Below are 22,761 nucleotides of genomic sequence, written 5' to 3' on the forward strand. Positions count from 1 at the left end.
TTCATGGAGCTGAGTACAAAATATTTTTTAAAAAAGAAAGTAAAACATCTCTAAGTTTCTAGCCCTCATGGTTGTGAAGCTTTACTGCCCTGGGGACCCTAGGGGCATGGACCAAAACAATAATAAAAATGCTTACTTATCAATTGTGCCTTCCATGTAATAGACCATTGGGAAACAGCATATGGCTTCTAGGAAATGATGATCAGGCCTGCAAAAAGAGACGGGATGAGCCCAGGTTTCACCAGAGCTCACATCTTTCTGGGACTCTGCTGCCCAAATATTTTGCCCTCCTTGTCACTCTGCCCACATGACATCCCACCTTAAATCTCTGCACAGGATTCCCCCCCTTTCCCAGCTCCCCATCCTTCCTTCCAAAGCCCTCCATGGCTTTGTAACTGTCCAGTTTCACATCTCGATACACCTCCACCTGTAACCTTTGCTTGTCAACGGGTGCTGCAGCTCGGGGTTAGAGTACATCGTTTGCTCTCAGAGGTCCCTAGTTTCCCAAGGCAGGCTGGGAAAGACTCCTGCCCAATCCATTTTTCAGTAATAGTTGTGTGTCCAAATGGACACCCGGTCCTAGCTTTTGGACACCCAGTGAACACAAACGGACACATAAAATTTAACCCATGAACCAAGGAGACAAATTCAGATTGGAAGCCACTGAAACACTCACTAGAGGGGTGCAATATTAGCAAAATGGAATAGAAATAGTAGAACATAGGGACATGTTACACAATAATTCTTAGGGTTATTACAAACCACCTGTCTTTCTGAAAAATTTCTTTAACACGATCTCTCTCCCTGGATACGGTGATGTCTGGTTCTCTGGATCTTTGTTCTTTTTTTTGGGGGGGGGAGAATTCTGCTGCAGCAGGGTGTGGATCATAAGCATTATAATTTTCATTTGCTTTTAATTCATGTCAATACTGGTGGGTGGGCAGGCAAGAATTTTGCTAGCCTAGTAACTTGTGTAAATGCATTTGCAAGGCTGTATTCACTCCCTGTTTTTATTTTTTAGTTTGAACCACTTTCACCTCAATCCAAATATCAGGGCTTATACATGGTAGAGAGGCTTTCATGTGCAAGCCATTTAATGAAAAATGGACACCCACTAACAATGCCTTTAAAAATGCCCTTCTCCTGCCTGAAACCTTGAAGAGCTGCTGCCAATCAGTGTTTGCGCAACCATTTTTTCGAGCTGACGCAATATAGAACACTAGCAGGGGCAGTCTATCTAAGTAGGAAGAATTTCGGAGCAGGCTGCTTACTCATTCTTAACATGCCCCAGAGTTGATCAATTGCTCTCCGAGGGCCAACTTTAGGTAGAACCTTTCACCTGATAGTCTAGGTTTCTGTTTGCAGGGTTATTGTTTTTTTAAAGAAATACAGAGTTCTGATATAGGGTGTGTCTATGGGTTAAATCCAATGCTAGACCTACTCCGAATAGACCCATTGAAAATAATGGACATGACTAACAGATCCATTTATTTCAACAGGTCTGTTCACAGTAGAACTGAGTTGAATACGAGCCAAAATGTTTGTGAACTTTCCAGGCTGCGCTGTCTGAATGTGTTACTTGGATACAATCCTATGTGTATGCAGGGGTGTAGTCTTCCAGGGTCTTAGACCCTTTATGTTTTGGGGAGCCAGCTCCTAGCAGGGTCCCTATGTCTCCGGCATCCTACGAGCCGATCCACATGAAAGGGGAGTGCATTAGTTGCTGAGAAGAGTCCTCTAACATGCTGCCTTGTCCTTTCCTGCTGAATGGAGCTAATCAGAGTGAAAGGAGGTGAGAAGACTCTTCTCAGTTCCTGATACTCTCCTCATTCATGCTAATTCACTCCTAGGGATATGTGTTGTTGCAGGAGAAGGTGTTAACAAGGATCTCATTCCAGTGGCAGAAAAAAAAATTATTCTATCATCTTAGCAGGCTACACAATCTTAGAAGGGGTGTGTGGCGGTAAGGCGGCATGGCTGTGACTATCATGAAGGGATCTTGCACTTCTGAATTTGCCACAACACAACTGGATGTATGCCTCTGGGTGTATATGAGTGGAGGGAAACCAATATGAGGAAAAAAAGTACTTGCTTGTTGTCCAACAACAGCACAATGGGGTTTAACTCCTTCCGTGACCGGTAGTACGCACGGAGCGGGACGATGAAGTTGTACAAGCCATTCCCGGCCGTCTCGGCCGACACAATGATCAACTTGTTCTTAAAGCCGTAGGCCTTGGCGTCTTCATAACTGTTGTGCCTGCAGCCCTGATAAGACACCGGGAAACATTGTATGGGCCCTTCCATGGACTGTTGCCACTTTGGGGTGAGGTTCAGCCACGTGCCGGCCAGCTGGGGTTGCACAATGCCAGTCGATCTGGCACTCTGGCGTGATGAGCCCACTCCTCCCCTCCCCCATTCTGAGATCAGACTTTGTGCAACACGGATGGGAAAACGCCCTGTGAAGTGTGGGATAATGCTTCCTTGACGCAACGTTGTTGGACTTCCCCACGAGTAGATCAGAACATATGCTCCATATGCATGTAGGGCAGGTGGGCTTGGGTTGGCCAAAATGGCTTAGAGGGCCTCATTAGGCCTGTGGGCTGGAGGTTTCCCAGCCCTGATCTAGAGAGCTAGAAGTTTGCCACTCATGATTTAACCCTTTCTCAGGTTTCTGAGCTTTCAGCAGGCGTGGCCTGGGAATCTTTGCCACCATATGGACTAGAAACGTAACAGTGAAATAAAATGAAGCTGATTTTCAGGAAGTGGAATTCCACAACTAATGCCTACCAGCTGAAGGCTGCATGTTGCTGCTTCTAAATTAACCTTGGCACCCCCCGCCAAAGGGCAGAAAGAGAAATAACCTGTTCAGAAATGCCACGGACTCTTACCTTGTCCAAGCGCAGACAACAGAAAGGAGCTTTAATGGGCAACAGGTGGCATAAAGTGGGGGAGCTTCCGATGTAGGGAGAATTGGGAGGGTAGCCCTTCACGTACCTGTGGAACAAGGGGGAAATAGTCAAGATTTGGGCCACCAATTCTTCTTTTGGTGGCTACAATTTTCCCCCTTCCCCAAATGCCCCTCAGAAGGGGGCATTCCAGGACATCTAAAATGATGGCATCCAGCCCATTAAGGCTTCCAAAGCCCAAAACAGAACACCAGTTCAGTTTGCCCTCTGTAGCGTCTGTGTTAGAACCTTGATCTAGGCCAGGGTTTTGGAATACCCGAGGTTAATCACATGTAGGGTTGGGCCAATCTGTCAATTTAGGTCTCTATTTGTTTCTTGTTTTTTCCAGTCTTAAATTCGATTCTTTGCATTTCCATATCAGTTTGCATGTTAATTTTTTTTCAAAGTCCTAATGAAAATGCATTGCCCCCCCCTTTCATAGCCTCAACCCCCTTTCACAGCCTGCGTGTGGAGACACAAAAATTGGGAGAGCGGGAGAAAGAGACATTTTCACTCAGCCCTGTATCAATTGTAAGCATCGTTTATGGAGCCCTCCAAACTGTTTAGCCATAACAAATGTGTCCAGACGATGGCACTGTGGCACCATCTTAAAAAAGGGGGGGGGGATATTCATCCACTTCGTGGCCACTCTAGCGAGATCTAGGCAGAAAGGAACGAAGTAAGAAATGTGCCACTCCGCAATAAAGCTGAAATGGAGCAGAAAACTGTTAATAGGAGGTTAATTTATGCAAATGGGCCATTAGTGCAGGAAATAATAATAAATTTGCATGGCAGAGCTTCTACAGAACAGCAGGCTGGAATCTTGCTGTGTCTTTCAATACACAGAACACCATCCTGGCGGCTTTTTTTGACACTCGGCTGCGCACCAAAAGCCATGCAGTCTTGGCATTTCGGTGTACGGCTGAGGCGATGTTCCTCAAGGGCTTGAAAGCACCTGGTCCCAGGTGAGAATCTGTAATTCAGTGATTAGACTTATGGCAGCTATCCAGACAGGCCTCTGCATTTCTCTGCCTTTTGTCACAGCCCCTGGCAGGTTCCTTATGGTGGAATTCAGTGAAGTGATTGTGCTACCTGGTGGCCATGAGCTTCAATGCCCTTTAATGCCATCCAATTAGCCACAACAGTCCTTTGTCAGACACACGGAGGAGGTCAGATTATGATTAAAGGTGGTAGATGCTAACGCATGATCATTTCCCAGGATTAAAATTCGTGTTCGCATACAAAACTAACATATTGGAAAGAAGGTTAAGCTAGACGTTGTCTTCTTGACATGCTAATTTTCTGTGTGTAAGGAAGTTTTTTTAAAAAAGAGAAAGAGAGGTACATTCAGGCATACACCCTTCCTCCTGATGTGGTGCAATTCAGGAACCAGCTTTACCACCTCGCAGTTTGAACCCAACCTGAGACAAGGATATGAACTGACAGCTCACTAACTCAATAACAGTGAGGCCTTCATCGTCCGACTGAGTCATCTCGTCCTCTGATTGGTCACTGAGCATGTCACATGGCAAGAGGGAAGAACTGTCAGCCACCTCTAGGACTGGCCCAATGCTGGGCCTCCTTTTCCCAGAACCATTCTCTGCCGGCAAGGCGAGCTTGCTGTTGTTGACGGGACGGCACTCTGTGTTTTGCAGGTCCATGGCCACTGTACCTGAAACAAGAGGGCAGAGGCAGCATCAGGCACCAGAAGCAGCTACTACAGGCACATCAGCTGTAATATGAACATATCATAAACCGGTTGTTTTTTTTTTAATTACACTTTTGATTTTCTATTTTTGCTCTGTATTGTGGCGATCTTCAGCTCTGGGGACCACAAGCAGCCCTCCAGGCCTCTCTGGCTGGCGCTCGGAACTCTGCCCTGGCCACACCCCACACTGGCCTGGCTTTGCACCTCCAGTGTGTTTGCTTGGCTGGAATGTCTTCTCTGATAATGCTTCTCTGGATAGCAGATTGAGGAAGGTGTGTGAGTGTGTGCAGAAACTACCCTACTGCACAAAGGCAAAATGTACATTAATTGCCTCACCCATGTTTGCCCCTGGCCCCGCCCACCACAGGCATGTGGCCCTCAGAAGGTTCCCCAGGCGGGAATATGGCCCTTGGGCTGAAGAAGTCCCCCCACCCCTCTCCTTTAGAGCCTTTGAGAGGTGACCTAAAAATAACCCCCAAAAAGAAATACATACAGTAGATTTCTGGATCAGATTAAAGGTCCCTCTAGATCAGATTAAAGGTCCATCTGGTCCAATATTCTCTGACAGACGCCTCTAGGAAGCCCACAAACAGGACTAAAAGGTGACAGCCCTCCTCTGATTCTGCTCTCCAGCAACTGGCATTCACAAGTACACTGCCTCTAAACATGGAGGTTTTATTTAGCTGTCATGACTAACAGCCATCAAGATTTCTCTGGTCCCCTTTGAAAGAGAAGGGCTGTTGCTCAGTGGCAGAGCACTTGCTTTGCATGCAGAAGGTCTCGGGTTCAAGCCGCAGCATCTCCAGGTAGGGCTGGGAATGACTCCTGCCAGAAACCTGGGAGAGCCACTGCCAGTCAGTGTCGACAATACTGAGCTAGGTGGACTAATGGTCTGACTCAATAAATCCCTATAGGATGCACACCTTAACGTGGTGAGGGGTTCTGAGAGTGTTGAAGAAGCTGAGAGCAATGCCGTCAAGGAGTCCAGACCAAGAAGCTAGGCTCCTAGCAGGGGCACCCAAGGTGGAATGGTCAAAGCTGAGACACCAGACTAAGATGCATCCAAACTCAGAGGAAGGCAGTGGTAAGCCACCTCTGAATATCTCTTACTACGAAAACCCTATGAACAGAGTATCCAAAATGCAACACGAGATAGTGCTGGAAGATGAGACCCTCCAGGTCAGAAGGCACTCAGCGAGCTACTGGGGAAGAACAAAGGACAAGTACAAGTAGCGCTGTGACTAATGACGCAGCTGGGTCAAAGCCGAAAGGAAGCCCAGAGACTGATGCACAGAGATGCGATAACAGAAGTTATTGGAGGTCGCTGATTCATAGGGTCGCCATACGTCAAAATTGACTTGAAGGCACATAACAACAACAATCCAAGCCAATGTGTCCTGAAATTGTTTTTTTCCCAAAACTTCAGTGCAAAAGGCCTCTTGCCCTAATTCTTTTTTAAAAATAAACTTTATTTGTTTTCATTGCAGGTATCGACTCTCCATATCACAACAAGGTTTTTTTGTAAATTACAACCGGATACCGATGCAATCAATTATGAACTAAATACAGGGAAACAAAATCTCTCAAGTTGAGTCATTTTAGAACATTTGATTATTTATGTTCCCACCTTGCTTCCAAGGAGCGCAAGGTGGTGTCCAGCAGTCTCCACCCTCCCCGTTTGATCCTCACAATAAGCCTGTGAGGTAGGCAAGGCTAAGACACTATGACTGGCTCAAGGTCACCCAGTGATTGTCAACATGTCTGAGTCGGGATTTGAGCCCAGGTCTCCCAGGTCCCTTGTCCAGCACTCTAACCATGTTGAAGGGGGGGGCACCCACATTCTTTACATATTCAACAGCATTAGGATCTCCAGCCAGGAAGACTTTCTGGGTTTGGGGTGTGTTTGGCCTTTGTGTTTCAAAGTTAGGGATGGGTGAGAATTTCGATTCAGTTTCAAGCAGAATTTATCAAATTCGCAATTTCCGAAACGATATGAGAACCCAAACACAGCCATCCTTCGCAATTCGCATTTCTTAGAACTTTGGGATGCAGTCCGCCAACTAAACAACATCTGCAAAAATGGATATGTTAGGGGACAGAGTGCATAAAAATGAATACAAGCATGAAAAGGACATGCCAGAAAGCGTGAAACGATGAGAAATGGCTTGCAAAAATGTGTAGCTTTGTCAAAACAGCCTACAAAATTTCGCACTAAAACGGTAGAGAATTTTCACGAGGATTTTAAAAAAAATGGCAGATTGCGGCAGAAATGTAGAGAACTCAATTTAACATTGGACAAATGAGAAACTGAAAGGACCAAGACAGACAGACCTTTCCATCCCTATTTCAAACAGATCTGCTTAGTGGGAAATGCAGAGGGCTCTTTGTTCTGCAATGTGTCAGAAGGCCACCCTCATGACCAGGATCATATTTTGACAGAAAGCTCTGTGACGAGCCCCGTCACACCTAGAGTTATGGCTAATGCCTTTGCTGGGTCGCGTGAATCATGGCTCCCTTCAAAGGACAGATTCTAATTGCTAAACCCAAGGAAGGCGAGATGGATGGTGGAGAGAACAATCCTTGACTCCATTTGAAAGAGGAGAGCAGGGGAAGACACAGAGCCTTACGACGAGCTTTCGGTGTGGGCGGAAGACACGCAAGCTTGCATAAGGGAGGGATGATTCAGGAATGGCCATAAATAGGCCTCTTGGATTTCACCCGTGGCGCTCGCCCCGTGCAACGTGACACGGACCTGGAAAGTTTTCAAGGGGCCGTTTCAGCTAGAGAAGAAATGAATAGCGAGGGAGGATGAGGCTGTACCAGTGCAACTGCAGCTAGTCATGCTGGCTAGTGGCCCTTGGGACAAGTGGGGCGGAATGCAGGGAGGCCAGCAGCAGGTGGAGCCACAGCCAGAATCCTAGGGTTCTTCCCATCCTCTTCCCTGCTCAGTTCTACGTAGCAAATATTCAGGGGCTACTTTGTGGATGTCTAAGCCTGACATCAAAGGGGGGAAAATTATCTGGGAACAGATTCAGAAGACCTTATGGATTCGTAAGCCTTTGCTGGATCAGGCCAGTGGCCCATCTTGGTGAGCATCCTCACAGCGGCCAACCAGATGCCCCAATAGGAAGCCTGCTGGCAGGACCTAACCGCAAGAGCACTCTCCCTCTCGTGATCCCAGAAACTGGTACCCAGAGGCATGGAGCTTCTTATCCTGGATTTAGCACACAGCCTTCCAAATGGAGGGTGGTTCATTGGGGCAAATGTGGTACTGCCCTGCCAACCTCAGCCTGCCTTCAGCCAGCCCTCACTGCAGCATACGATTAGTTTGTGATCAATTTTTTGTGTGTATACACAAACTAATAATAATAAATTTAGACGGTGAGTTATGACACCCAGTGGAGGCTGATCCATTAGGGTGACTGGGGCGCTGCCCCACCAACCTCAGTCTGCCCTCAGCCAACCCTCACTTGCCTTCTTATTGACAGCTAGTCCTGCGGGGTGACCCTGGCTGTCAACTTCCTCTTCCAAGTCTCAGTATTGTCCCTTGTAGAACTCAGCAGGGAGGAGGATGGGGGCAAAACTAGAATGAGCTGGCTCTGCCTGTCATTGGCTCTGGTTCCACCAGCTGTTGGGCTCCCTGCCTTCCGCCCCACCAGTCCCAATGGGCACCAGCCATCACAGCCTTTTATCCTTTTTGATTACCTTTGAACAGTACAGTTATGCAACTAGTGCTTTTCCTTCCCTCCTTGGATTGCCAGCTGAACACAGCCTCATTTTCTGGGAGATGAATCATTCTGACTCTCATCTTTTGCACAAAGCAGCCCTCTGAGGACCCAGTGCGGCGCAACAAGCAAATGGCTCTTTGCAGATATATCGGTATTGTGCTATGAAGGCAATAAACTGGAGCAGGAAGATAAAAGGCTGGTGGAGTGAAAATGGGGACACCGTTTGCCAGATGCAGAGTGGTTGGCTGTGTCTTTGGAGTAGAAGGGATACAGTCTGCTTCTGCTTTGCCTGACACTACTGCGTGAGGGTTTGCATGCCCTGCTTCAGAATGGAGACCGTCTGATTTTTTAACTCCCCCTCCCCAAGCTGCTAGTCCTCATGATTGCAGGAATGAACAGCTAAGATGATAATATTTATTGATTAATTTTATATCCCACCCTTCCTCCCAGAAGGATCCCAGGTCAGCATACAAGAACACTAAACACACTCCAAAACGTCTTGAAAACAAAAGACTCCCAAGCATATTAAGACAAAACACCTCTAAAAACATTAAAACAAAACATCTTAAAAACATCTTCTTTAAAAAGCAACTTTACAAGTATCATAAAAAGCCGCTCCAACACAGATGCAAACTGGGATAAGGTCTCTCCTTAAAAGGCTTGTTGAAATGCACACCAAAAGGGTGCGATCTGCCGCGATACTGCTTTTACAATGAAGGACTGGATTTAAAATTTGGAACGAAAATAGGAGCGGTTGATGAAAGGACTAGCCTACCTGTTATGATGAATGGGTGGCTTTGTGGGGGGCCCAGTGTGGGCCAGGGTTCTGTTTCACTGCAGACCTGGTAGCCTGAGCCCTTAGGATGCAGAACCAGCTTGCCCAAGCATTCCACGAGCTTGAGGGCCAGTTCCTGTCCAACAGGCCCCATAACAGGGGTAGGGAAACTTTATTATTATTTATTATTTATTTTATTTATTACATTTCTACCCTGCCTTTCTTTTTCATGTTTGAAACCCAAGGTGGCTTACATATGGTTCCCAGGCAGTCTCCCGTCCAGGCACTGACCAGACCTGACCCTGCTTAGCTTCAGCAGGGAGCTGGCCACATGTGCCTTCAGACCATAGCCTGAAGGCCACATTCCCTTCTTGGCAACCTTCTGAAGGCCACATACCAGTGCCAGAAGCAAAAGTGGGCGGAGCAACAAATGTGAGTTTTCACCTTTGTACGGTAGGCTAGTTTCTACACACACCCCTTTCTGTCCTTCATCCGGGCAAGCAGGAGGCATGACTGATGATCAAGGGCACGTTCCAGCCAGGCAAAAACACTGTGTGAAACAGGACCAGTGAAGGGTGTGGTCTGAGGAGAGTTTCGAGAGCCAGATGAGAGGCCCAGAGGGCCACATTCAGTCTCCAGGTCTAGGGCTATTTTGCAATGCGACCTTGAGAAGAGGTAGGCCAACTCACCCATGCTGGCAATGATGCTATGGACGGGCAACCTTGATGGTCCATCATAGATGCCCCGGCCTGCAAATCCTTTCTTCTTCTGCTTCTCTTCCTGCTTGAAGATGAAGGCCGAGTTCTCCTCTTTCGTGATGTTGATGTAGAAGCATGTGTCAGAGGCACTCAGGATGTGCCGTGGTCCTGGGTTGAGGAGGATGCTCTTGTTCTCCTCCCTCTTGACGCCCATCAAGCAGACTCCATACCTGAAAGGAGCACCAGGACAGCCTTGATGAAACCAGCCGCGACATCCAAGTGATGCACAGTGGGAAGGTTCCAAATTGTCTGCACGCCTGCCTGCACCATTTACAGCCTGACTTGGTCAATTGTTGGAAAGGTCAAAGGGAGAAGGGGCACAGGTTCTGGTTCAGAAAAGGTTTGGAAAAGGGCAACCAAAACGATCAAGGGGATGTCACGATGCCCCTAGGAGGAAAAGTTGCAGCATTTGGGACTTTTTAATTTAGAGAAGAGGTGAGTCAGAGGTGACATGATAGAAGTGTGTAAAATTAGGCATGGCCCGGAGAAAGTGAATAGAGAAAAGGTTTTCTCCCCCTCCCATAACACTAGAACTTGTGGGTCTCCAATGAAGCTGAATGTGGGAAGGTTCAGGACAGACAAAAGAAAGCACAGGGTTAAATTATGGAATTCGCTCCCACAAGAAGCAGTGATGGCCACCAACCTGGATGGCTTTAAAAGAGCATTTGACAAATTCTTGGAGGATAAGGCTATAAATGGCTATTAGCCATGATGGCTATGCTCTGCTTCCATAGCTGGAGGCAATTTGTTTCCAAATGCTGGAATTCGCAGGAGGGGAGAGTGCTCTTGCACTCAGGTCCTGCTCGGGGTCTTCCCTTGGGCAGCTAGTTGGCCACTGTGAGAACAGGATGCTGGACTAGATAGGCCATTGTCCTGATCCAGTAGGTTCCTCTGATGTTCTTATAGCTCAGTGGTGGAGCACCAGCTTGGAATATGTCCAAGGTGTTTCAGCTCCTGGAAAGCTCAGAGTAAAACCCAGAGTGGGTGGTTGGTTGGATGGATGGATGGATGTAAATGTAGATATAGACAGATAGATAGATGTAAATATAGATATAGATAGATAGAATGTCTTCTGCATTCATATTTTGCCCCCAAAGCTGTACATAAAATAAACCATCCCATCGCCATCATCTGACTTTTCAGCTCACTTTTTGTGGGCATGGAAGGAGGCATAGGTGAAGCTTTTCCCCTGGTACTCCATGAAGAACTTGCTGTCGCCCATCCGGATGTGGTACACCTCATTGCCCGAGCAGCGCCCGTACATCCTTTGCCACTGCTCTGGCGACTCCTGACCCTCTCTGGAAGCAGATTGAACAACAACAACACCTGTTAGGAGACGTGATGTATTCGAAGCCAGAATCCGTCGTGTGCTCAGCGTGCCTCTGATTTATGTTGACCTCTCCCTTTCCTCCCTCCCCTTTATTGTAAGGCAAGGGTAGGGATGCTCAGGCCCGGAAGCCACGTGCGGCCCTCCAGTCTTCTCTATTTGGCCCTTGGACCTCTCACCAGGCCGCAGCCCTTGCTAGCCCTGCTTTGCGCCTTGAGCTTTTTTGCCTGGTTGGAATGCATCCCTGAACTCTGACAGTACTTCTTGGTTGTCTGGGTGGAGGATAGAGAGATGTGTGGAAGGGCACGTCGAAACTGTACAAAGCTAAAATTTACATTTGTTGTTCCATCTGTTCTTGCTTCTGGCCCTGCCTATCAATGGCATGTGACTATGAATAAACTATGAACTATGAACTATGAAGTGGTCCCCCCAAAGGTTGCCCACAAGGGAATGCATCCCTTGGGCTGAAAAAGAGCCTCCGCCCAATTCTAAGGCTGTAGTGTAGGTTGCTAAAGTCCCTCCTCTCAGGCTGAAGCACATCAGCAGAAGACCCATGCAATGTCTCTATTGCCGGCCACTGCGTACATTTACTTTGTGTCAGTGGCTACTTTTGCACATGTGCTCTGTGTGTGTGTGTGTGTGTGTGCGTGCATTCACTTTGTAACAGATGGAAATGTCCTGAACAAGAGGGACCAGGAACAAAATGTTGCTGTGTGAAATGTTCCTGTTCAGGGTTCCAGCCAGCCAGCCAGCCACGCCCTTTTCTATGATACTCCATTACATTCTCTCACTTGCCCCCCGTTTTCTCCCCACCCCCAACTGTCAGTCAGCATTTTGTGCCCACTGAGCATGCTTTGTTCTCATGCAACTGTTTTGGGCATCCCTTCTTCCAGGGGATTTCCCCCCAAAACATCCTTGTATGTCTGCAAGTCTGCTAACAACTCCCTCTTGTGGGCGGATGGCCCCTTCTGGCTATGTACAGATCCCACACTTGGGCAACTGAGCCTCCTGCTAGTTTGTAGGATGGGCCCCGTTTGGTTTGTTTTTTAAAATCCCTACAAAACAAATGCTATCAGTCACAAGTGGGTACCATTCAATAGGACTGTGCCCCAGGTCCAGCCAAAGCCTGGATCCTGAATCAAGTCAGCCTGATCTGGGTTTTGGCTGGATCAGATTGAGATAGCCCCGGATCATCCAAGGTTGGGTCAGCCCACCCGAAACAACCTGGGGCTGTCCAAAGGCAGGGCAAGGTCTGCTTCACCGGAGAGTTCCCTTCAGGGAATGGAGTGGAAGGTTCAGTCCTGCTCTCTGCAGGGGTCTCCTTTGCTACATTCGGGCCCCAGGCCTGAGGTTCCCCACCCCTGAAGTAAGGAAATGGGCCCATTCTTGTACAGGATTCTGGCTTACAGAATGGGAACCAGTGCATAGAGATCTCCTAGCTGAAGGCCACTGATCCTGAAGGGGGTGGAAAAGGAGCCTGGTGACAAAAGCACCTGCCGAAAACTGAGCCAAAAGCCAAGGGAGAAAGACAAGCCAGCGACCAAGCACACCGAGGGGTGCATCACCAGCCCTCTACCCACGTACGGCCCTCATAATTTGCTTTTGGCTCTTCTGCTGCTCAAAGCCCAGCCAGCCAAGACTCCAAAAATTGAGGGAAGTCACCCGAGCTGTCACTATTCACGACAAGCGACAGAACCAGTCGCTAAACATATTTTATCGAAGCTTGCAATGCGTGACCAAGAGAGATCGAGCTGGAGAGTCCATGAATCAAACATCCTGCCACTGAACTCATAGTGTTGTGAATAAGAACGCTGGTTTTTCCCAAGGGTCTGTGAGCTTTAGAATGATGGCAGCTCCTCCGGCAAATACCCTTTTCATTCCCAGCTGCCGTCAGCTTCCCACCTCCATTATTATTAAGAGCTTGGCGGACTCAATGATGCTTGCAGTACAGCGTAGTATCATGTCAGTAAGAAGCTTTATTTCTCTTTGATGGCATAACATCCCATTTGCAAGGAAGAGACGGCGCTCAGGGAGAGAGACCACACTTTGTATGCAGGCAGCAGAGACTGATGGCTGAGATGCTGGTGGGGGTGTGAATCCGTTCCGGGTGTTAGTCCAAACTTTCAAGCAGCTGTCCAAGGTGCTGAAACCAAATCTCCTCGAAAGTTTGGGCTAAAAACCATAGCGGATTCACACCCCCAACATCGGAGCCACCTGTCTCCACTGCTGAGAGAGCACTATACACTGAAAGCACTATGATGCCGTAAGAGGAATTGATTGTTAAACCACTATGGAAACTGTAGGTCTGTGAAAGTTGGCCAGTGAAAAAAGCAGATAATAGAAAAATCATTTGAAATGTGGTGTTGGAGGAGAGCTTTGCGCATACCACAGACCGTGAAAAAGACAAATAATTGGGTGTTAGAACAAATTAAACCAGAACTATCACTAGAAGCGAAAATGATGAAACTGAGGTTATCATACTTTGGACACATCATGAGAGGACGTGATTCACTAGAAAAGACAATAATGCTGGGAAAAACAGAAGAGAGTAGAAATAGAGGAAGGCCAAAGAAGAGATGGATTAATTCCATAAAGGAAGCCACAGACCTGAACTTACAAGATCTGAACAGGGTGGTTCACGACAGATGCTATTGGAGGTCGCTGATTCATAGGGTCACCATAAGGCGTAATCGACTTGAAGGCACATAACAACAACATACAACGCTCAGCACCCTTCGCAAATGACATTTCCCAGGATTCTTTGGGGCAAGGAGCCATGACCGTTCCTTGTGGGATAGTACTGCTTTACATGTCTAGTGCACATGGGGCCTTACTGAGTAGTCAGTTACTTACTGCCCTCTGGACGTATGAACAAGGAGGGTGATGAGCGTCGAGGTCGCCGGGCAAACACAGTTCAGAGCCAACATGGCGTACTTACATTCCTCTTCACACACAACGTGATCTGAAATGGAGAAAGGCCTTGCAATTATTCCCAAAGCCCAGGGCTTGGAGCCGCCACCGCTGCATTTTTCTAGGCACCTGGCATTTTCCCAAGGCTCTTTCCTCGAGCTTCTCTGGAGATAGTTGAAGGCCCCTCCCAGCTCTGGGGGTGGGCAAATCTCTGGGGTTGAGAGAAAATGTTTTCCTCTCGGTTTGTCATTTTTCCAGTCTGAAGTTCAATTCTCCACCTTTCCACACCTGTTTGCTAATTTTTGTCTTTGAAAAGGCCTCCTGAAAATGCATCCATGTTTGAGTGCAAATTTCTCCTAATAGACACGTTTGCATGCAGCTTAGCCGAATGTGCACGTTTTTGCAAAGCAATTTTCCCAAACAGAATGTGGTATTGTATGTTTTTTCCCCACAGTTATATTCATTTATAGCCATACTTTACCCTAGTATATGCATTTGTTTTTACAGATTACTTGGCTGGAGAACTACCCTGCAAATTCAAAGTGCGAAATTTTGAATGTGTTTCCATATGCATATTGTTTCAAAAAGTGAAGATTTGGTAAGGATTGGATCTTTCTCCCATCCCTCCCAATTCCAACCCTGCAAAATTTTGCCCATGATTTCAGAGTTTCCTTCCTTCCCACTCAAGGCCCTCTCACCTGCCAAACCCCTGTTCTATCAACTGCTGCCTTTGCAAGAAACCTATGGAAATAATTGTGTGTGTCTGTGTGTGTGTGTTTAAAGTGCTTCAGACACTTTGCAGATTTTCAGCTAAACAGGTCGGAACCCCTGTTGTGCTGGAGTTTCCGCGGCCAGTTGAAGCTAGGCAACCAATTGGCTGGGGTTTTGTTTTCTTTCATGAACACTTTTGTATTCTTGGAAAAATTTAATCACATGATTGCACTGAACTGTGTGTCCTTCATTCATGAGAGTGAAAAACAGATGTATCATGCACCCATGACTTCATAAAGACTTCATAAACCATGATGAGGCGAGACTATGAACAAAACAGGAATCTGCATGCACAAGAAGTCCTGGCGCCTTGAATTTAGGAGCAGGAAATTTGTGGCCCTCCAGATGTTGTTGCACTCCATCCATCATCAAAGTTATAGTAGATAATTTATTATTATTATTGTTGTTGTTATTGTTGTTGTTGTTGTTATTATTATTATTTCTAACCTGCCTTTCACCATAACATCCCATGGAGGGTTACAACCATGTAAAAATGCAACATTTAGTTCAGACAAATTATCGCACAAATTACAACAAAAAGTCAGAGTAAAGAGGTGTGTCTTCAACATGTGACGAAAACTAACCAATGAAAGTGTCAGATGTATAGGGGCTGCCACAGGGAATGCCCTCTCTCAGATTGCCACCCCCTGAACTTTCAGGGGTGGTGGAACTGATCTGAATACCAAAGAGGGTCTGTAGGGAAGAATGCAGTCTCTCAGATATTGGGGACCTAAGTCATTTTGAGCTTCAAACACTAGCATGAGCACCTTAAATTCAGCCTGGGAACAAACTGGCAACCAGTGCAGCTGTTTTAAAACAGGGATTATATGAGCTCTAAAGGAACCCCCATCCTGTAATCCAGCTGCTGCATTTTGGACCAGTTTCTGTGTTGTCTTCAAGGGCAGTCCCACATAGAGCACATTGCATCAATCCAGTCTGGAAGTTACCAGACCACAGAGAACAGCAGCCAAGCCATCTCTGTCTAAAAGGAGCTTTCACAATGACTAGCAGCCACTGAGAGCCTTATCTTCCACCCTTTCCGGCTGTGGATTCCTCCTTGCTATTTCCATGTCATTCTCAATTTCTTTGGTTTATATAAATGCAGCGACTGGCCGTGTCTTCCGAATACTGTTCCACCTTGCCACTTCCACAGTGCAGGGATTGGGCACAGCATGGGGTCCAGCCTGTCAGCATTGCCCACCCTAGGAAGCCCAGAATCTGGTTGTTTTGACGCCCCCGTTGCTTCTCAGATGCTTATTAGGCACAGGAGGGAAAGTGCATCCTCATTCCATCCCCCCATCAGTATTTTCAGGCAATAAAAAGCAAACACACAAAGCTACCCAGGGAACAAATGGAAAGGAGGATGAATAAAACCGAATGTGTGCATCTTTGTGGGGGTGGAGGTTAAGAAGTGGAAGCTGGCAAAGGAACTGTAATCAAAGACCGACACACAGAAAGCTAGAATGAAGACCTAGTTTGGTGTCCTAGCAGCCTTTAGCCAACCTGGTGATCTCCAGACATTTTGGCTAATGTTGGAGAGAGCCCATAATCTAAATTCTAGTCTATTCTAGATTGATGATGTGATGTACTGCCTTCAAGTCGATCCCGACTTATGGCGACCCTATGAGTAGGGTTTTCATGGTAAGCGGCATTCAGAGGGGGTTTACCATTGCCGTCCCCCTGAGGCTGAGAGGCAGTGACTGGCCCAAGGTCACCCAGTGAGCTTCATGGCTGTGTCGGGATTCGAACCCTGGTCACCCAGGTCGCAGTCCAACATCTTAACCACTGCACAACACTGGCTCTCATTCTAGATTAGAATCTCCCAAATCTTATCAAACCAGCTTTTGAATCGAAGTTTTTCAGAATGCTTTCACCTAGACAAAATCTAATGTTTGGAGGTAATACTTTCCGAACATTATTTCAGCTAACCATGAAAACAACCAACCAACCAAAAAAAAGGCAAGCGGGGTGATGAGAAACCTACCAGCAAATTTTACATGAAACTTATTTTCTGGCTTCAAGATCTGGACGTAGAGAGGACAATTTGGAGCAAAATCCTTCACTGCCCAGGCCCTCAGGATAGTTTGATGATCCTGCAGGAGGAAGAGAGAGAACAATCTTCAGAAAACCTTCCTTGCACTTTATTTTGCATAGTGTACAAATTGCATTGCATTCACATCCCAAACTACCGCATTTGTACTAGAATCACATAAGAACTCATAAATATTTGAAATGTGGCTTTTCCAATTGAATGCAAATTTTCAGATGTGAAATCCAAAATGTCTGCCTCAGCATTTGAAACTGAAGAGCTTTATTGCTGTAAATCCTACATATATCAACTCAGATGTCAGTCCCACTGAATTCAATGAGACTTACCCCCAGATAAATAGGTGTAGGATTGCGGATGTCTTAGCCAAAAACACATCTCATCTCTTTGGATGTTTGACTTTGGCAGGCATCCCAGATGAAATCTCATCTTCAACTAAAAATGTAAATATATTGCCTTCAAGTCAATTCTGACTTATGGTGACCCTATTAACAGGGTTTTCATGAGGCTGAGAGGCAGTGACTGGCCCAAGGTCACCCAGTGAGCTTCATGGCTATGCGGGGATTTGAACCCTGGTCTTCCAGGTCACAGTCCAACACCTTAACCACTACACCACACTGCCTCTCCTACACCACACTGCCTCTCCTCATCTTCAACTGTCACATACTAAATACCAAATGAAGGCAAAAAAGCATTGCATTCTTAGAGAAAACATAAAAAAAATCCCAACATTTGTGGATGGCCTGTTAACAACAAAACAATTCCCAGTTTAAAAGTAGTGCTTTGCTAAAAAAAATTATCCTACATATTTTTAACCATTCTCCATTAATTAATAGTAAAGAGATGGCAGGAAATTATCAAGGGCTGGGAAAACTTCCGTGAAATTCTCATGGACGGAATAGAGGATTTTCATTGTGGTTATTTTACTTTTGTGATAGACGACAGGAGTTTGTTGAGTACGGATGTTGGAGAATTCTGACAAAAACAGAAATGGGAGAGGGAAATAGTTGCTTATTCAGCCATGCCCAGAACAGAAATCAATCCAGTGAATACAATCAGTATTCACTGTTATTGTTGCTTTCACTCCGCAAATGATATGTAATTGATAATTCCCCCCAATTTGCATTATGTTTCCTTTGCACTGAAAGGAATCGGGGGGAGGGACATAATGACAATGAAACTTATGTAATTTGCATAATGACAACATACTTAATTTATGTAATAGCGACACAACTTATGTAATTTACTTACTTGATTATGTAAGTTTCATAAATTATATAATTTTGCCATCACAGACAAGACCAATAAGTAAGTTTTTGTTGGAAGGGAAACTGCAGCAGAATAGAAACAATGCTGCATGTGACAAATACAGACAGGAGTATAGTCATCCAGGGTTGTGGGGGGTCGTAGACCCGTTACTTTTTTGGGAACAGGATCCCAGCCAGTTCCCTATGTATGAGCCAACCAGCATGAAGAGGGGAGCATGTTAGCCACTGAGAAAAGTCTTTGTCCTTTTGTGCTAACTGGAGCCAATCAGAGTGAAAGAAGTTGAGTCAGCCACTGAGAAGACTCTTCTCAGTAGCTAACACAATCTCCTTTTATGCTGACTGGCTCCCTGGAAGTCTGTTGTAGTGGAGTGTGGACTCGTAAGACAACAGGGAGAGCAAGGAAGATGAAGGCAAGTGGAATAGCAGGGGTGGCTGTGGAGGGACTCTGCACTTCTGAATTTACCACTACTCACCTGAATACAGGATGGAATGGAAAACAATGCCTTCTTTTACACCCCCTATTTATGAGTCACCTTTCTTTCTGTCTACAAGACATCTTTCTGATGGACTGTACTCTGCAGCCTTCCTGGGTGTCTGCACCTACAGGCAAACCCAACCAAGGACCTCACAGGGTTTTGAGGGTGCACAGGATGGGAGGATGAGTGTACTGTGGAAGGGGAGACTCACTCACACTAGAGATGAGTGAATGTCACTTTCTCCCATTTTCTCATATTCATCATCTTAAATTTAGTTCTCTGCATTTCCACATGACTTTGTGATTTTTTTTTTAATGTCCTCATGAAAACGCATCTATATTTCAAGGCAAATTTCTTCTAACATACACGTTTTTTGCATGCCGCTTTGCCTAATACACACATTTGTTTTGCAGAGCGATTTTTGTATGTTAAATACATCCATGGGTCATGCACGCTTTACCCTAGTATGTGCATTTTCATACATGTTACTTGGCTAGGGAAACTGCACTGCCACATTTGGAGACAGGCAGTTGGCTGTGTTTTGCATCTCGAATTCTTTCAGAAAATTAGGTAGGTTTGCCTTTAAATGCAAACTGACCAAATTTCCTTTCCCATCCCTAACTCATAACCACCACCACCCCCAGCAACCTTAGATGTAAGGGAAGTGTATAATCAGAAATATAAAAGAATTTCTCATGCATCTGGAGAAAGAGGCACAGAAAACAACAACCCAGGATTGTATTCAACAAAGTCATACTTGTAGCAGATCCGCTGAAATCAATGGACTTCAGTTAGCTGTGTCCATTGATTTAAATCAGTTTATTCTGAGCGCGATTAGTTTGATCCAGCCCCTGGCCTCTTTTGAATGGGGAAAAGATTGTCTAGAAATCTGAGTAGAGGATTCGACACAGCATCATTGTAAAAGCTGCATGTGAACAGAAAGTTACATTCTGGAAAATAAAAACAGAACAAAGTCCTGATTAAAGGACTACTTCCATTTCAGAAACAAGACCAGGACAGAAATTTGGATGAGCAGGATTTTGGGAGTATCCCTTTTTTAAAAAACACACAACACACACATACTTCTCCCATTTGTTCTTGAAGGTGTGGGCAAAAAAAAAAAAAGTGTCTATATAACCGGGGGGGGGGGAGGATCAAAGTGGAACATAAATTCCCAAGGGAGAACATTTCAGAGTTCTTAAGCCAAAACTAAAGAGGCCTCGCTCTTGAGGAGTACACAGGAGACCAATCTTGCTTTTCAAAAAGAGGACACCTGGAACAGCACCTCATTGATAGATAAGAGGGAAGGATCAGTCAGTTTAAAAAACTTTGGGAGGAAAAACAAAGGGGGACATTCCCACCACAACAGACCACCAAGGACTGAGTGGTCATACAGAATGGTGGCTGAAATGCAAATGGAAAACAAAGGGAGGAAAAATGCAATGGAGCATCTTGGAAATGGGCATGCAAGGCAGGCAGGCAGGCAGGCAGGCAGGCAGGCAGGCTGAACAGAAGCACTTCATGCTGCAACACTGCGTTGCAGTTCCCATGTTTCCTTGTTTTTGTCATATATTGACACATGTCAAATACTGACATTGTGCATCACTAGATCTGAACTAGAAAAATGAAATAATAACTAATCATAAGAATAAAATGGCAAATGTTTAGAGAACAGCCTGGTTTTTGGAGGGTGGGAAGGTGACAATTTGCTGTCTCAAAATTGGCAGGTGAGGATTACAAGGATAAATGTTGTTCCGATTTGTTCATCTATGTATTCAAAGCCAGCTTTCCCCACATCCCCGATGGAAACTGCTTTATCAGCAAGAGTGCTAGCCTCGAAACAGCCAAGCCATTGTCGTCGCTAACTTACAGCTGCTGTGCGGTCCACCTCGTTCCGGCTGCTCAGAATGAAACAGGCTTCCCCATTGTCCATCCTGAAAGCGTAAAAGATTATTTCAATCAGACCCAACAGGAGGTCAAAATCCAGATAAAAGCATGTGGAGAGAGACGGCCACAGATATTTAGGGTGCTGAATGTAACTCTCTCCCCCCCCTTTAAAACCCTCCTTAAAATCCTTTTCTGCAAAGCCTTGGGCTTAACCTCTTATTCCTCACCCCATTGGTCCCGAAGCCCAAACACTGTGTAAATCCATAAGATGATTTTTGTCTTCCCCCCCACCTTTCCTTCTCTCTATTCTCCTGCTGTCTATAAACACTGTTGGTTGGTTTGTTGATTTGATTTATATCCTGCCCTTTCTCCCAGGAGGAGCCCAGGGCGGCAAACAAAAGCACTAAAAACATTTGAAAACATCATAAAACCAGAAGCTCTTTTATGAAGTTTATGAAGCTCTGGCTGCAATCTACCAAATTCAATGGGACTGATTTCTGAGTAGGTATGAGGACTGCACAGTCAATCAGGTGCTACATGCATTGATGGTAAGGTACTATACATATCAGGCCAAAGGTCCATCTGGTTCAGTATCCTGTTCAGGCACTCAGGCAGAATTGCCAGGTCCCAGCCAGCGCACTCCCCATCAGAGGAAGACCAGGAGGCTCCCGTCTTGCACCCAGCCCTGACTCAAGGCTGCACTGAGCAGGGGGTTGGACTCGATGGCCTTATAGGCCCCTTCCAACTCTATGATTCTATGCCCTTCCTCAAGGATGAAAGAGGAAAGGTTGTAACAGTGGACATCTTGCTCTGTAACTCCTCCTGTCTCACAAGAAAAAAGTAAACGGGAAAAGGCTGTCATTCCCAGGACTAATTTCCATTGGTAAAAATGTGTAAGCATCCACATTTCACAGAGTTCTTTGTGAGACTGTGCTCCTCCTGCTAAGCCCACCGGCCCTTTCCAACTTACTTTGCTCTCATGAGATCTTGATCTTTCAGGGCAGATCCCTGGAGATAGATCACCCGCTGAGACCACAATGGGATCTGTAGGACCCGCCGCACTTGAATATCCATCTCAGTCGGGCAAAGGATCACCACATAGTAATCCTGGAAAAGAAAACTGGGACTGTTTAAGGGGACATTTACACCACATCTGTGTAAAACTGGCTTGGAACAGGTTTAAGTGCGATGGCTTCTTTCTCACCACCCACCCCCAAAAAGAAATCTCCAAATGGCAGGTCTGCAAGGATGCTGAGATTTCAGCTTTAAAGAGATCCCTCACATCTTTTCTGAATTATTAGGTGGCACATTCCATGTGTGACTGCATTTAACATGTTTTTTTTAAAAAAAAAAAGAAAAGAAAATCTGCACCAATACCCAGTCAGGATCAGAAGCTTGTGACACAGAAGAGAGGGTTAACCCTTTCTCTATTCACTGTGGTTTTGGTAAAAATTGTCCCCTGAATCCTAGGAGGGAAACAGCTTGGTGTGTGTGGTTCGTCTGCAATTTCATAGGAGCTTTATGCTGGGATAAAAGGCTTATCCATCCCACCCCACCCCGGTCTTTTCCCATGGTCCTCATTTTGAGACTGTGGCTGCTTTAAATTAAAAAATGGAAACATTCCAATCGGGTGTCTATTTTTAAATTTAAATACTTGTTTTTAAATTTTGTTGATTTTATCTGTATTTATATATAACTGCCACCTTGGTAACAGCATTTGTATGTTGGCAGCTGATGAAGGCGGAAGCTGAAACGTTTTGTTAATATAATAAAAACCTCTGTTTGGTTAATCACAATTACATTCATATATATTTTTAGGTGATTAACGGAATCCTTATAGGGATCCAGAGCAAGCTTGAGTGAAATTCTGTTTGTTGCTTTAAAACTGTCTTATCTGTCTGTCTATCTGTCTGTCTGTCTGTCTGTCTGTCTGTCTGTCTGTCTGTCTGTCTGTCTGTCTATCTATCTTATCTATCTATCTGTCTGTCTATCTCTCTCTATATAAAGATTTCACACCATGTTATGTAAACCACTTAGAGATTTTGCTGGTTTTTTTTAAATTAGGTGGTCTACAAATGTCACCAAATAAAATAAATACAAATAAACAATGCACTGAACGTATCACCAGGTTTGGACCTGAGCTCCTTGGTTAGGAATCAAG

At 45.6% G+C, this 22,761-nt stretch overlaps 1 protein-coding gene across 4 annotated transcripts in view; it reads right to left on the reverse strand.

The window, feature by feature from the left end:
• Positions 1–22,761, reverse strand: part of KCNT1 (potassium sodium-activated channel subfamily T member 1) — a 176,104-nt gene that overhangs the window by 23,871 nt on the left and 129,472 nt on the right. For all 4 annotated transcript variants that reach the window (XM_061604091.1, XM_061604089.1, XM_061604088.1 and 1 more), the window contains exons 13-22: positions 21,571–21,707; positions 20,584–20,647; positions 16,907–17,015; positions 14,095–14,203; positions 11,063–11,212; positions 9,846–10,084; positions 4,401–4,617; positions 2,889–2,994; positions 2,093–2,265; positions 137–208 (exon numbers count right to left, since the gene is read on the reverse strand). In XM_061604091.1, the coding sequence (XP_061460075.1) occupies positions 137–208; positions 2,093–2,265; positions 2,889–2,994; positions 4,401–4,617; positions 9,846–10,084; positions 11,063–11,212; positions 14,095–14,203; positions 16,907–17,015; positions 20,584–20,647; positions 21,571–21,707 (1,376 nt within the window). The remainder of the gene's footprint in view (positions 1–136; positions 209–2,092; positions 2,266–2,888; positions 2,995–4,400; positions 4,618–9,845; positions 10,085–11,062; positions 11,213–14,094; positions 14,204–16,906; positions 17,016–20,583; positions 20,648–21,570; positions 21,708–22,761) is intronic.

This window comes from Rhineura floridana, chromosome 20, assembly GCF_030035675.1.
Source record: "Rhineura floridana isolate rRhiFlo1 chromosome 20, rRhiFlo1.hap2, whole genome shotgun sequence".
Classification (NCBI taxonomy): Eukaryota; Metazoa; Chordata; class Lepidosauria; order Squamata; family Rhineuridae; genus Rhineura; species Rhineura floridana.